We start from the raw sequence: 13,527 nt of genomic DNA, 5'->3' as shown, positions 1-13,527 counted from the left end.
TCCCTGGCAAGCCTGTACACGATAGGCAAGGGATGCTGGAGAGTTCTCCGGAAAGGGTTTTTATGCAACAGGGTGGTTCTACATCACTGTAGCAAGGTTCACAACATGGCATAAGAGGGAGGAGGGGGTTGATTTCATTTGATTCTCCTCCAAACTGCAGAACCCGAAATGAACAGCTTTTTGTCCACGCAGGTCCCTTCATCCCCAGCATGGTATTTTTGCAGATCAAAAGTGGGCCTGTCGCCTCCTTGGGCTGGCACAGAAATCGACTGGGTCCAACCCAACGTCTACAAAAGACAGCTGTTTGTACCTGTGGTTTCCCCATTGGCAGCTTCAGCCTCTTTTGAAAGAAGTTGGCCAGCAGAACACTGGAGCCAAAGGAAACGATAACAACAACAATAATCTCCAGCATGATTTGACGTCAAAGCCATACAATGCCATGCCAACCGTTGATTCAGAGTATGTGAAAGAACAAGTCCTGACGTCCTCCAGTGTTCCCACAGCCACACCTCTGTTTCTTGATGACTCCTTGCCCCACTTCTATTGCTTGGAAATTACGTTTGAGATTTCCAAAGATGCCTGAGAACTGGGCGTCTGCATCCTTAATAACATTATGGAAAGTGTACCTGGTGCACTGCCTGTTGGAAGGCAATATTTTGGGTTGAGAGATAGTAATGTTTTCAAATGATGTGTGAGCAATAGGTGACACATGGCAAGGTTCAGTGGGGATGTTTATTACAGGAAACTTAGCTAAAATATTGATGCCATGCCTTCCTGCCTGTTCAACACTTCTGATTTGTACCCGTCTTAATTATATGGTCAACATTTCTGGTAAATTTGCCTTCTTCAGTATGGTGAGATCTGAGATTAATCACATACTGTGAACTTTCAGCACATTTTCAGGCTCTGATCCCATCAAACCAGCCCATACTGGAAAAGTATTGCTCAGCTACATTAAAATTAGGTCACTTTATGATGACAGTATTGCATACAAAGGGTTGTCATGACAATCTAACCGAATCTCAACTACAGCCTCCTTCCCAGCTCTCTATAGCTGTTTGAGCCCATACTGTATTGAACCCAGGACCTGCCTGACGGACCAGGATTTGGCCTGTGCACCACCACCACCCACTAGTGGTCAAAGGTGGAAAATGCAGCAAGAAGGTTCTAGTCTGGTTAACCAGAAGGTTGGCAACAGTAGATTAACACAGAAAGATGATAGTCAGTCAGTTGAGATGCAGCACTTGAGGAAGTTGTATGCTTCCACATTAGAATATAGTCCTGAGCGAATATGAGAATTATCATTCATTTAATGCACTGCCTTTGTCAAAACCATTCTTGAACATGGTGCTTTGATACAAGAACATTTATGCCAAAATGTATTTTTTTACTTTCAAGCTTTCAAATGGATCGGACTCAGGCAGAGCAATGCACAACAAAGAAGGTCTGGCATGCTTTGTTCTGTGGCAGAGGAATATACAATCCACTAACATCTTAATGTGCAACAGAGTATACCTGTCTGGAATTGTGTATGTGTGTTGTCAAGTCACAGCTGACTTATGGCAACCCCATAGGGTTTTTATCAAGTCCAGAAAGCCCCACCTCCCAACAAACGCTTATGGGCTAGACTTGATTTTTGATATGGGAATTCTGCTTTTGCTGCTTTTTGCAAGACTAACGTCTGACAGTAAAGATGGGGCTGAGGAAAGAATAAATTTCTTCTTGACATTCAACAGTAGCTGGGAAAGGAATCTTTTTTCCTGGAAGGAGCAGTTTAGGAAGGACTGTGCCTTGGCTCCAGGGCAATCCAGCAACTTTGCCTGGGTTCTGTTGGCCCCTCCCTCTACTACAGCTTATCTCAGAACATACTTTTTGTCCTTGGAATGAAGCCCTGCCCTTTCCCTGCAGAAAGTTTTTCCTTGTTTAGTCTTTAAGTACCCTCTCTCTTTTTCTTTAAATGCTTCATCCCCACCTCTCTGGCCCAACTTGGGCACTTGAAAGCATACTGAGATGAAAACAGGCCAATGCCAAAAGTAAAGTGGGAATAAATTAGTGAGTGATAGTCAGGGCCTGAGCATTGAAAAGATTATGGTACACCCCAAATGCTGTATACGTAATTCAAAATAAAAACCAATAGTAAACAGTTACACACACACACACATTTGTGTATGTATATATCTATATTCCTAATTTTTAAATTTTTGAAGAGCTATCTCCATAGCTACACAGACACAAACATGAGCATCTTAGCCTGGGAGGGCAGGTCAACCCAATCCTTCTCAGTGGAAGGCAGATGGATCTTCTGAGCGGCTAATTTGTGTCTACGTAGCTATAAAGATAGCTTATCAATTTTTTAAAAAAATAGGAAAACTATATATTGCTGGAATTGGCAGGACCAGCTGAGTACATTTTGGGCTGAAAAGGCACCCAGGATCGGAGCCTGCAGACAGGGGCCTGCAAGGGGAAACTGCACTAGGGGGTGCACATGTCCTGTGCCCCTGCCGTGGTGGCGCCCCCCACCCTGTCTTGGAACACCCCTGGAACACCCCTGCCACACCCTGGAATGCCCCTGCCCTGGGGTGCCCCCCCCCCCCCCCGCCGTTGGTGCTACTCCACTGCCTGCAGAGCAAATGGCAGCAGGGAGAATCAGCAAACGGCAGCAGGAAGAATCCCTTTAGCTGCACACAAAATGTCAGATGCAAGCTGAGGGTGAAACTGACCAGAGAGTAAAAATGTACTTGCAGAGCAGTTGGCCTTTATGTTCTTATTATGGAAGCACTTATGGATAAACATATTTACACACTTGAATATTTTTAGCATTACAGAGTGAATCCATGCACACACACACACAAATTATATCTTTCACACCCAGAAGAAAGCTCACTAGAATTTAAATGAAGGAGATTTTTGGGGAGGAAAACCCAAAATCCAAATGACTAAAAGAAATCTAGTGACTTGAAAATTGAATGACTAAAAGAAATAGGAATATGCATTTAACTAGACTTACTGGCCAGTTAAAATGTGCAGTGTAATCTAAGGATGTTTATTCAAAAATAAATTCATTGATTTTTTTTTTTTGGAGCTCATTCCTTAGAAAATGTGAATAGGACAGCAGCCATCATATGTAACTGGTTAAAACATTCTGCCTCCCAACGGCTACTTTAAATAGGAGACTAAACAAAGTTATATGTGAAATGAGATAACCTAAACAACAATTACAATAAAATATTTCCAAGGTTAAGCTACACTGGATTCTGTATAAGACAGGCTCCAGACTCAGGAAAGACTGAAAGGGATCTCTTATAGAAGTATTTAGAATTAAACTGCTGAGAAGCAGGGCATTTTAAGAACATTTATTGTGTGTGGTTAAATTTTTACACCTCATAAAAAGGACAGCAGTGTTCTCAACATACACTGCCTGTTTTGAGCCAAAGGGGTTTGTGTGTTTGGCATGTGTTCAGTAGATAAGAGACCTACAGTTGTTTACAGCGATAATAACTTCCATATGTATAGGCAGCGGATTGGTCAAAAGCATATGATCTCTTGAGAAGTAATTTGAAAAATGGGGAGGGAAAGAACTACTCCTCTTCTCTGCCTAAATATGGCTCCCCTGATATGGAGGAACAAAATGGTTTGTTCTGTAAACAGCCTTGCAAATACTGTGTTTATGTTGTGTGTTTCAAAAGAATGTAAAGGTTAGTGTTTCTTGTGAAAACAAGTGCTTGAAAGAAAATGAAAATGTTTTCCAACTATAGATCAGACACTGGCCTGAACCTTAAAAGGAAATGGATACAATTTGTGTAAGCTAATGTTTTATTTTTTGAGGCAGGCAGCTTAAATTCTAACCAAATTAGGAAAAATAGTTGGCGCTCAGCAGTAATTGTGTCCAAATATTCAAGTAGTGTCAGAGCAGGTACAGTAGTACTAGGCCTGCCAGTTCTGGAGATTTGGGGTTGGAGGTGGGGAGGGACATCAATGGAGTATAATGTAATCGGGTCTGCTTTCCAGAGTGGCCTTTTTCTCCAGGGGAACTGATCACTGTCACTTAGGCCCCTCCCACACATGCAGAATAATGCACTTTCAATCCACTTTCACCATTGTTTGCAAGTGGATTTTGCTGTTTCGCATAGTAAAATCCAGCTGCAAAGTGCATTGAAAGTGGATTGAAAGTGCATTATTCTGCATGTGTGGGAGGGGCCTTGGAGATCAATTGTAATCTTAGTGTTACCGCGCTGCCTGGTAACGTTTATTAACCCCACAATACCCAGCTCTCGGCAGCGCAGGGGAACCCAAACAAGACACGACACGGCGAGTACAATAAGAAAGAAGGTTTTATTGAGATGCTGACCTAAGTGTCAGCACCTCCGTTCCACACAACAACTCTCTCTCCTAGCAGCTTTACAACATCTTAAATAGAGATCGCCAGCCACCACCTGCAGATTGGCAACCCTATGTAGTACCCACTCAGCATGCTTAGAAATTACTACTATTAGGATGTTGTGGGTTTTCTGGGTTGTTTGGCCATGTTCCTGTAGTATTTTCTCCTGACGTTTCACCTGAGCTGAGATGCCAGGGTCCCTTTCCATCACCACAACTATTACAGCATGCCTTGCCCCCTACCTCTCATCTCATCCCAGTACCTTAACTTAAATATTTCTCTTGCTTTTAAACAATCATATTAGGATCTGTACTGGGTCACATTTGGTTTTGCAGCCATGGGTTGCAGAATGAAACTGTATATGCCTCATCATTGCTGACTGATGAACATGAGTATTCATATATGACACAGTGGTATTGTTTTCCTGCCAAGAAACTGCCCTGGGCAGCCACTATTTTCTTGAGATGGGTTGCACATAAGTTTCCTGAACAGGTAAATATTGACTTCCTGATTATATTTCAGGTCAAGATATGGCTCAAAGATTAGTCTTAAGCAAGTGGTCACTTCTGAATTGGAAAATTGCTAGAAACTTGGGGCGGATCCTGAGGAGCTTGGGGTTTGTGGAGGGAAGAATTGGTTTTAATGCCATACAGTACATTTTTCAAACAGACATTTTCTCCAGGGCAACCAAACTCCATAGTCATGAGTTCAGTTGTAATGCCAAAAGATCTCTAGGCCCCACCTGGAGACTGACAACCCTAAAACGCCCTCTCTCCTCCATATGGCATAGTTTGATGCAAATGAGTGTCTAAATAAATGAGAATGCAAATGTCACCTGGGAATTTCCTGCCCATATCTCCTTAACAGGACTGGGGAAACAGTATTAATGCAACTAGGCCCTTGGGTGACCTTGGGTCAATCACCTAGCCTATCTCACAGGGTTGTTGTGGTAAGATAAATGAGGGAAGAACTATGCCTTTTTATCCCCATAAGAAAAGCAGAATAAAAATGTGTGTGAAAGACTATGGTGGCAATTTAAATGTAAAGCAAATTAAGGGTATATAAGTCTGCTTTCTTTGAGACGCAGCACAGAAAACTTGGAATCTGGTCTTATTCTCCATGAGCACAGATTGTCTGACTGTTCTGCATAAACTATCTGCTGCTTCGTGGCTATTAACACAAACATATTCCACTAACGACTAACAGATACATTGAAGCACGACACTCATGGGCTAAAACCAACCTCATAACATACATGAACTGAAAGGGGGGGGGGGCACATTTGTTTAAATTATGCCCCACCTTTGTTCACCTTTCCTCTGTTTCATCACACAACAACCCTTTAAGGTAGGTTAGGCTAAGTCTGTGTGACTGGCTCTAGCAATTTACAAGGTACAGTGGGGGTTTGAACCTGAATCTCCCAGATCCTAGTGTAAGCATTAAAGACCCATTCCCTTAAAATAAAAGACATCCATGAATTCTTGCACGACAGTTGCTTCCAATGATTAATTTCTAACCAAGAGCTCAGGATGAGGAGCAAGAGCTCAACCTTGTCTTCTATGTAGACATATCATTGATGAATTCTCATCCCAGAAGCGTGACTTATTGTATTGCAACTAAGGCTGATTTGGGCGGATGTTGTATCGAAAGAACTGGCATTGCCTCGGTGCGCTCCCTAATCACCTTCCGGCTGCTTCCGCGTTCCTCGAACAGAAGGGTTCCCACGAGCCTTGAAGGGAAGGAAGAGACACTGGATCGGTCGCAGGGGTGCTAACAGGAAGTGAGCGGCAGCTTCAGCTTCTCCTGCAGCTGGGGGTGTGTGTTTGAGCAAGTCTAAGGAAGGAGGGACCCCCTCCCGCCCCCTTTCGCCCTGGAGAAGCCGAGTTGCACCTTGTAGCCCTTAGCAGGGGGTTTGCTGCGGGGCCAGAAGATGGAGGAAGGTGAGCCTTTTGGGACTTGTTGTGTTACCTTTTCAATGCCTCCATCCCTGGGAGGTGAGCACAGCTACCAGGTTTCGGGAATCAGAGGCTGGGAAGGAGGTTGAAGGGGGAGGGGGGATTCCGAAAGGTACGGAGGAATCCATGCACTGCGTGTGTGTGCAGCAGGGAACCTGGGAGGCGCCTTGGGACGCTGGCATTTGCAGTATCAGTGTCCTGCCTGTGCATAGTTTTTGTCCTGGAGTGGAATCTCCGGACCAAAGTTTTCGTTATGCAAGTATTATGCTGGTTTTCTCCGCGCACTTTAATCCAGAGTAATGCTTCGGTTTATGGGAGATTATTAAGTTTGGCTGACCTTTGCACATGCAAAACGCACCAGAATGCAGATTATGGTGCGTAAAAGTTCCACCGAAGGGCTTCATACTTCCCCCTGCGCGCTTCACACTGAATGCATGAAGTTGCCCTAATGGCGCTCAGTAATTTTATCTTCCACCTTGTTTCTTTTCTTTATTAATTGGCTTAAGAGATATACCTTGCCATTATAGTTATGTGGACCCTCAGACTGCAAACAACAGCAGTACAAGAAAGCAACGTTGCTATAATAAACAGGGATATTTGCAATAAAGAGGGATACTTGCAAGATATAATAAACATCATATCAACATTATGAAGTCTTGAGAAGATCAAAATATATATTTTAATGTCCTGTCACTTGTCAGCTCTTGGATCGGCAAAGCCTTCTACTTTCAAACCTGCTTTAATAATGGACTATCTCAAATTTTCTGGAACCCAAAGGCAAGCTGGCCTAACAAGCTTCTTGGAAAAGAAGTTCCGCAGCCTTAGTGCTATTACAGGAAAGGTCCTGCTCCTTTCTGTGGTTGTCTTCCTAGGCCCCTTCCGCACACACAAAATAATGCGTTTTCAAACCACTTTCACAAATGTTTGCAAGTGGATTTTGCTATTCCGCACAGCTTCAAAGAGCACTGAAAGCAGTTTGAAAGTGCATTATTCTGCATGTGCGGAATGAGCCCTAGTCTCTGATCAAGTTGGTAGCTGGGATTTAAAGCTAAGTGTGAAAGCCAGCAATTTGAATTGCATTGTTTTTGGAAATTAATTGGGAGCCACTGAAGGTTTCTTTACAGGGGTTTATATGTTTCCATTAACTCTCCACCATAAGGGCAGACTCCACTTGAAGTTTGTGTCTGTTTTCAGATATATCTCAAAGTAGAGTACATTACAATAATTCAGCCTGGAGATTCCTGAGTCATGTGTCATGGTGGTCAAACACTGGCAGATTATTGGTCAGATGTGAAACTTCCTCAAAAGATAGGCTAGGAAACATCATACTATATAACCAGGAATATACAAACTGAAACTGATAAGATTTAGTGCAGCAACCACGATTTTATACATTTTTCCACATGGTTTAATATTCTAGTTCTAAGGAAGGTCGTCCTTGTTCAAATAATTAATTTTTGGTGGACTCAGCATACATTGTTTAGATGTAAAATTACATAAGAACGTGCTGCTTCAGCCTTTGAATTGAGCTATTTATATGACTTTTTTGCTTATGTGGAAATTATTTCTGTGTAGGAAAACATGAGCAAACTTTAACCACAGTTAAGGTGCAGAGTGTATGCTTGATCAAATGTTGAAAATTTGTCTAATGGAATAAACCTCTCTGAAGGGTTGAAGCCAGATTGTGTACTTTTTAATACGCATGGTTTGTATGAACATGCATGAAAACGCTTGATCAGACGTTTGTTCCCCCTAACCCAATTAAAATAAAATCAGAAACTAATGGCCCAATCCAGAGGGGGATGTAAAGCAGCGCCTGGAAGTGGTGCAGGACTACATTGGTGTGTTGGCCCCCTCTGCCATTGTAAGGGCTCACATGCTGGTGGAGAGAGCAAAAATGCTGACGTCCAAGCACCCCACAGTTCAGCGGCAGCCAAACCCAGAAGTAGGTGCCACCATGGAGCTACACCGGTATCTGAGCGGATGCTGGCACAGGGAGGGGGAGCAGACCAGGATGTTTGGGGGTAGAGCTGACTGTAACCTGCTTCCACCCAGGCTTTTGAACTGGGAATGCCTCAGTGCAGCTTGGACTTACGCCACCTGAAAGGGTAGCATAACTCTGTTAGCCCTATAGAGGACTTTGCCTGCAGCTGGGGCTTTTTCCTTTTTGCCGCCTCCTGCACTGCCTGGAAATCTCTAGAGGTAGTACAGTGGTGTGGTAGCTGCCCATCCCTGACTGCTGGAGCCCTGTGGCTATAAGTCTTAGAATTATTTTATTCTTGCATACTAAGGCAAATCCCTCCTTTCTCCCAGTGATACTCCCAGCTGAAAGTAAACAGTCCTGTTTTGTTTTTACAGTATCATAATGTTTATAGTAATGTAGTTCTGGCATCTTTGGAAATAACTCCTGTCTTCACTAGTGTCAGGCTTGTTTGGTTTTGTGACTCCTTTCACCCTAGGAGCAGCTCTGCATTTTTTCATGGAACTTATATAGTCTGACATATCCTTCCAGTCCTCTGTTCAATTTCTGTAAGGCCTTGTGTTCACAATGAGAAACCCCTGATGTATGTACAATGCCCTCCAAAATGTAAAATGAATAAGGCAGCTGCTCCAAGCATGAAATTCTGCGTTGGCACTAAAGCATCTGAGTGCATGCAGGGCCTTCAGTGGTATCTTAGCCAATACTGGATTGCATGCGGTGATTCCCTTCAACAATTTGTCATGGGAGTTATTGGATCCAGCTTAGTGGAAAGGAAGTCTTTGGCTAGCACTCGCTTTGATGATTCTTAAAGCATCATACTAAACTGGCTTTGTGACTTTTAGTGGGACTGAAGATGCTTCCACAGTCTATTATTCTGTTAATATGTAATACACCTACATTGGAGAAAGTGAGGTTTCATGTGCAAGAAATCCTTCTGTGGCAAGATAAATACTAAAGATGAAGGTAGTCAGTTTCCTGTGCAAGCAATGGGCCATTTCTGACCCATGGGGTGACATAACATCATGATGTTTACTAGGCAGACTATGTTTATGGGGTGCTTTTCCATTACCTTCCCTAGTCATCTACACTTTACCCCCAGCAAGCTGGTACACATTTTACTGACCCTGGAAGAATGGAAGGCTGAGTCAGTCTTGATTTACCTGCCTGAAACTGACGTCTGCTGGGGCTGAACAAAGGTTGTAATCAGAGCTTGAATTGCAATACTGCAGTTTACCACTCTGCACCAAGGGGCTCTATAATGAACGCTAAACATGTTTCAAATTACTGCTATATACAGTCTTTCTATCTGCGTTTTGAATGTACTCCTGATTTGTACTTCATAAATGTCTGGTAACCCTCTAGAGCCTATTTTAAATACCTAATAAAGGTTGTTGTTGTTGTTACTAAGAACATAAGAAAGAGCCTGCTGGATCAGACCAGAGTCCATCTAGTCCAGCACTCTGCTACTCGCAATGGCCCACCAGATGCCTTTGGGAGCTCACATGCAGGATGTGAAAGCAATGGCCTTCTGCTGCTGGTGGTGCTCCCAAGCACTTGGTCTGCCAAGGCATTTGCAATCTCAGATCAAGGAGGATCAAGATTGGTAGCCGTAGATCGACTTCTCCGCCATAAATCTGTCCAAGCCCCTTTTTAAAGCTATCCAGGTTAGTGGCCATCACCACCTCCTGTGGCAGCATATTCCAAACACCAATCACGTGTTGCGGAAGAAGTGTTTCCTTTTATTAATCCAAATTCTTCCCCCCAGCATTTTCAGTGTATCCCCCCTAGTTCATTTTCTACTCCATGCATAATTATTATTATTATTATTATTATTATTTATTCCACTTTTATACCGCCCTCCCCCAAAGGGCTCAGGGCGGTTCACATCATAATACAACAAGTGGGTAACAAATAAAATACTAAAAATTCACTGGGTTAAAAACAGCCCTAATTCAGAAACAATTAAAACAGATGATGTTTCAGCTATTATTCCCCAACTCCCCTAAGAGGGGACACAGCCGGATCTTAGTTGTTAATGTTACCGGCACTCTATCAGCAGCCGCCTCCCTAAAAGCCCGGAATAACTCAGTCTTACAGGCCCCGCGGAACTCTTGTAGGTCCCGCGAGGGGTCTCGGACAGCTGGAGGAAGAGTATTCCATCAGGCAGGGGCTAGGGTCGTAAAAGCCCTGGCCCTGGTGGAGGCCAGCCGCATCATAGAGGGGGGGGCGGGATCTGAGTAGATTGGCCTCTGCCGAACGCAGAGACTCCACGTGGGACATAAGGGGCCAGACGGTCCCTAAGGTACGAGGGTCCCAGACCGCTGTGAAGGCCTTAAAGGTTAACACCAATACCTTGAAGACGCATTCGAATTAACTGGGAGCCAGTGCAGACGGTGCAGCACGGGCGATGTGATCTCTAGAGGCACCCGCGGAGCAGACGAGCCGCGATACTGACCAGTTTGAATTTCCGGATCAGTCTCTGGCGTAGGCTCCGTGAGCGAAGTTGCAATAGTCTAACCTGGAGGTGACCGCTAAGGAATCACTGTGGCTGATCCGCCAGAGGAAGGGGCCAGCCGGGCCTGGCGAAGATGGAAAAACGCGAATTGGCGTTACATGGGCCACCTGGGTTCCATAGAAAGAGACGAATCCAGGTGGACCCCCCAGGCTGCGAACTGAGGGGCCGGTGCCACGAGACCCTCTCCCACACCGGGCGCCTGGAAGCCCCCCCCCCCCCGCTTACCTAGCCAAAGGACTCCGCCTCGCTGGATTCAGTTTTAACCTGCTCTGCATCAACCAACCAGCAACCGCCTCCAAACAATGCTGTAGAGCTGCAGGGGCGGCGTCTGCTCCCCCCTCCATCGACAGAATGAGCTGGGTATCATCAGCATACTGATGGCACTCCAGCCCAAAGCTCCGGCACTAGCTGAGCAAGGGGTCGCAGATATAGATGTTAAATAACAGCTGGGACAATAGCTACCCCTGAGGCACACCGGGAGCGGCACCTCCGGTGCCGGGTCCCTGCACCACACTAATCTGCCACATACTAACCCCATACTAATCTGTTACTGTGTAAAAAATTTAAGAATTAACTTCTGAATAGTTTTTTTTAAGAAAAAAGATAAAATAAATAACTTTTGAATGTGTTGTAAGGTACTGTAGAGTTGAGGCAACGGAAGAAGCCAGATGCCCCTGAAGCTGAGGATAGAGCTCCAGAAAAGGCAAACGAAGAATGCCAGAACCCCAAAAAATCTCCAAGATGTAAGTTGAGTCCTTTTTCTACTTGGCATTTCTCCTCTTTTCTAGTAAAATGGTGCAAATGTGTCAAGGCTGTGTCTGTGTGTAACAAAACTCACAATTCTTCTTTGGGAATATTAGCAAAAATCCTTTGTTGGAAGCTGCATGTGTTTGCAATATATTGTGTATGATTAGCGGCGGTGTCTCCTTGGATTTTGGTTTTGCATTTGCTTTGCAGAAAAGTGGTTGATTGGGCAAGCATTGTCACAAATGAAATCCACCGAGGCAATGCTGCAAAATATCCCCCTTGAGTGTAAAGTGACTGGAGAGCGATTTGATTGCCAGACTTTTCTCCCCAGAATTCTGGGACTATTAAATGAACTACTGCGATCATGGACCTTTCATCTAACAGGTGTCCGTAACTGGATACCCCTGTAATTAGATCGTCTTCACGCTGCCTTAGATTTGTAGTATAGTAAGCCTACTCTGAGGGACGGCCTACAAACATGGGTAACCCCCCCTCCTCCATTCAAGGTAGTGGTTATGTCTGATTAGACAGGGAGATCTAAGTTCAAATTAACAAGAAGCTTACGGTGATGTTTGGTCGGTTTGTACTCTTGCAGTCCAACCTACCCCACAGTATTGTTGAGATGATTTATTTATTTATGTTACTTATCTAAAACCTGATAGGTTAGTGAGGTTTTGTGGGTTTTCCAGCCTGTATGTCCGTGTTCCAGTAGCCATACAGCCCAGAAACCCCACAACACCCCAGTGATTCTGGCCGTGAAAGACTTTGACAATACCTGATAGGTTTGTTATGCCTGTTTGCAAGTAAAGGGTAGTTTGTGTCTCAGTGCAAATTAGGAAGCTGCAGAAACCGGAGTCCATTTTATTGAACTCAGAAAGATCAAGCAATACTTAAAAGTGTCAGATTAGGACATGGGAGATTCAAATCCCCCACTCTGCCATGGAAGCTTGCTGGGTGACCTTGGGCCAGTTCATACACTTTCAACCTAACCTACCTCTGAGGGTTGTTGTGAAAGTAAAATGGAGGAAAGGAGAACGATGGAAGCCTTTTTGAATCCCCATTGTGGAGAACAGTGGGATACATAGATCGAATAAATAAAAGCAATGAATGAGATAATTGAAGCTGGGTGAAGAATTAGGAGCAGGTGAAATACAATCAAGTTTAACCTACGATTTGTAAGGAGATATTAATGGGAATATAAGTTCTTTCAAGTGTGCCCATTTCAAGAGATGTGCCACAGTTTGTTTGCATTCAGAGACCAAGCATTTCATTTCATTTTTCATTTTTAGGATAATGATTAAATCAGTTGGACCAGAAGCAGCTATAGATGTCTGCTGGCTCATGGCTAGTTTGTATAGGTAGAACATTTGTTTCTGTATAGACCCAGCATGTTTCAGCAGTGCAAGCACAGATACTCATCTATCAGACCTCAAGTTGGGATACCAACATGTGTGAATTGGCATTAATATTATGTTTAAGTTCTGGATGCATCGTAAAACACATCCCTAAGCATTAGATTGTTAGAAACCAGAAATTACAGGCAGCAGGTAAATCATAATCTAGATCATTGGTGGATTAAGGGGACTGACATTAAGGGAACCATTGCTTTGATTTTGAAAGGATGATCTTATGCGCAAGATGAGTTTTTGAATGTCTTTTATTAACGTCTTTTATTAACATTCTTCCACTTTCTTTCCTACACAGATGTTTTAATTCCACGGTTTGCAAAACTTTTCTTCGGCTGCATTGCAGCCATTGTCAGTGGCATGATGTACGCCATGTACCTTTCAACATATCACGAACGCAAATTTTGGTTCTCCAGCAGGCCGGTAAGGAAGTAGAAGCATTGAGAACAAAATGTACTTGGCAATACATTGACTACATTAAAATTTTATTTTATTATGTTATTTATAGAAGTTTGAAACAAGGCAGGACATTTTAAATAATGCAA

General features: G+C 43.7%; 1 protein-coding gene across 1 annotated transcript in view; it reads left to right on the top strand.

The window, feature by feature from the left end:
- The first annotated feature begins 6,108 nt into the window (after window positions 1-6,108).
- The window catches only part of DPY19L4 (dpy-19 like 4), a 28,982-nt gene continuing 21,563 nt past the window's right edge, over window positions 6,109-13,527 (top strand). The window contains exons 1-3 of the mRNA XM_048508208.1: window positions 6,109-6,318; window positions 11,465-11,572; window positions 13,281-13,405. Of these exons, the coding sequence (XP_048364165.1) occupies window positions 6,309-6,318; window positions 11,465-11,572; window positions 13,281-13,405 (243 nt within the window). The 5' untranslated portion in view covers window positions 6,109-6,308. The remainder of the gene's footprint in view (window positions 6,319-11,464; window positions 11,573-13,280; window positions 13,406-13,527) is intronic.

This window comes from Sphaerodactylus townsendi, linkage group LG09, assembly GCF_021028975.2.
Source record: "Sphaerodactylus townsendi isolate TG3544 linkage group LG09, MPM_Stown_v2.3, whole genome shotgun sequence".
Classification (NCBI taxonomy): Eukaryota; Metazoa; Chordata; class Lepidosauria; order Squamata; family Sphaerodactylidae; genus Sphaerodactylus; species Sphaerodactylus townsendi.
The sequence above is the reverse complement of the archived record's forward strand: the minus strand, read 5'-3'. Positions and strand labels throughout refer to the sequence as shown.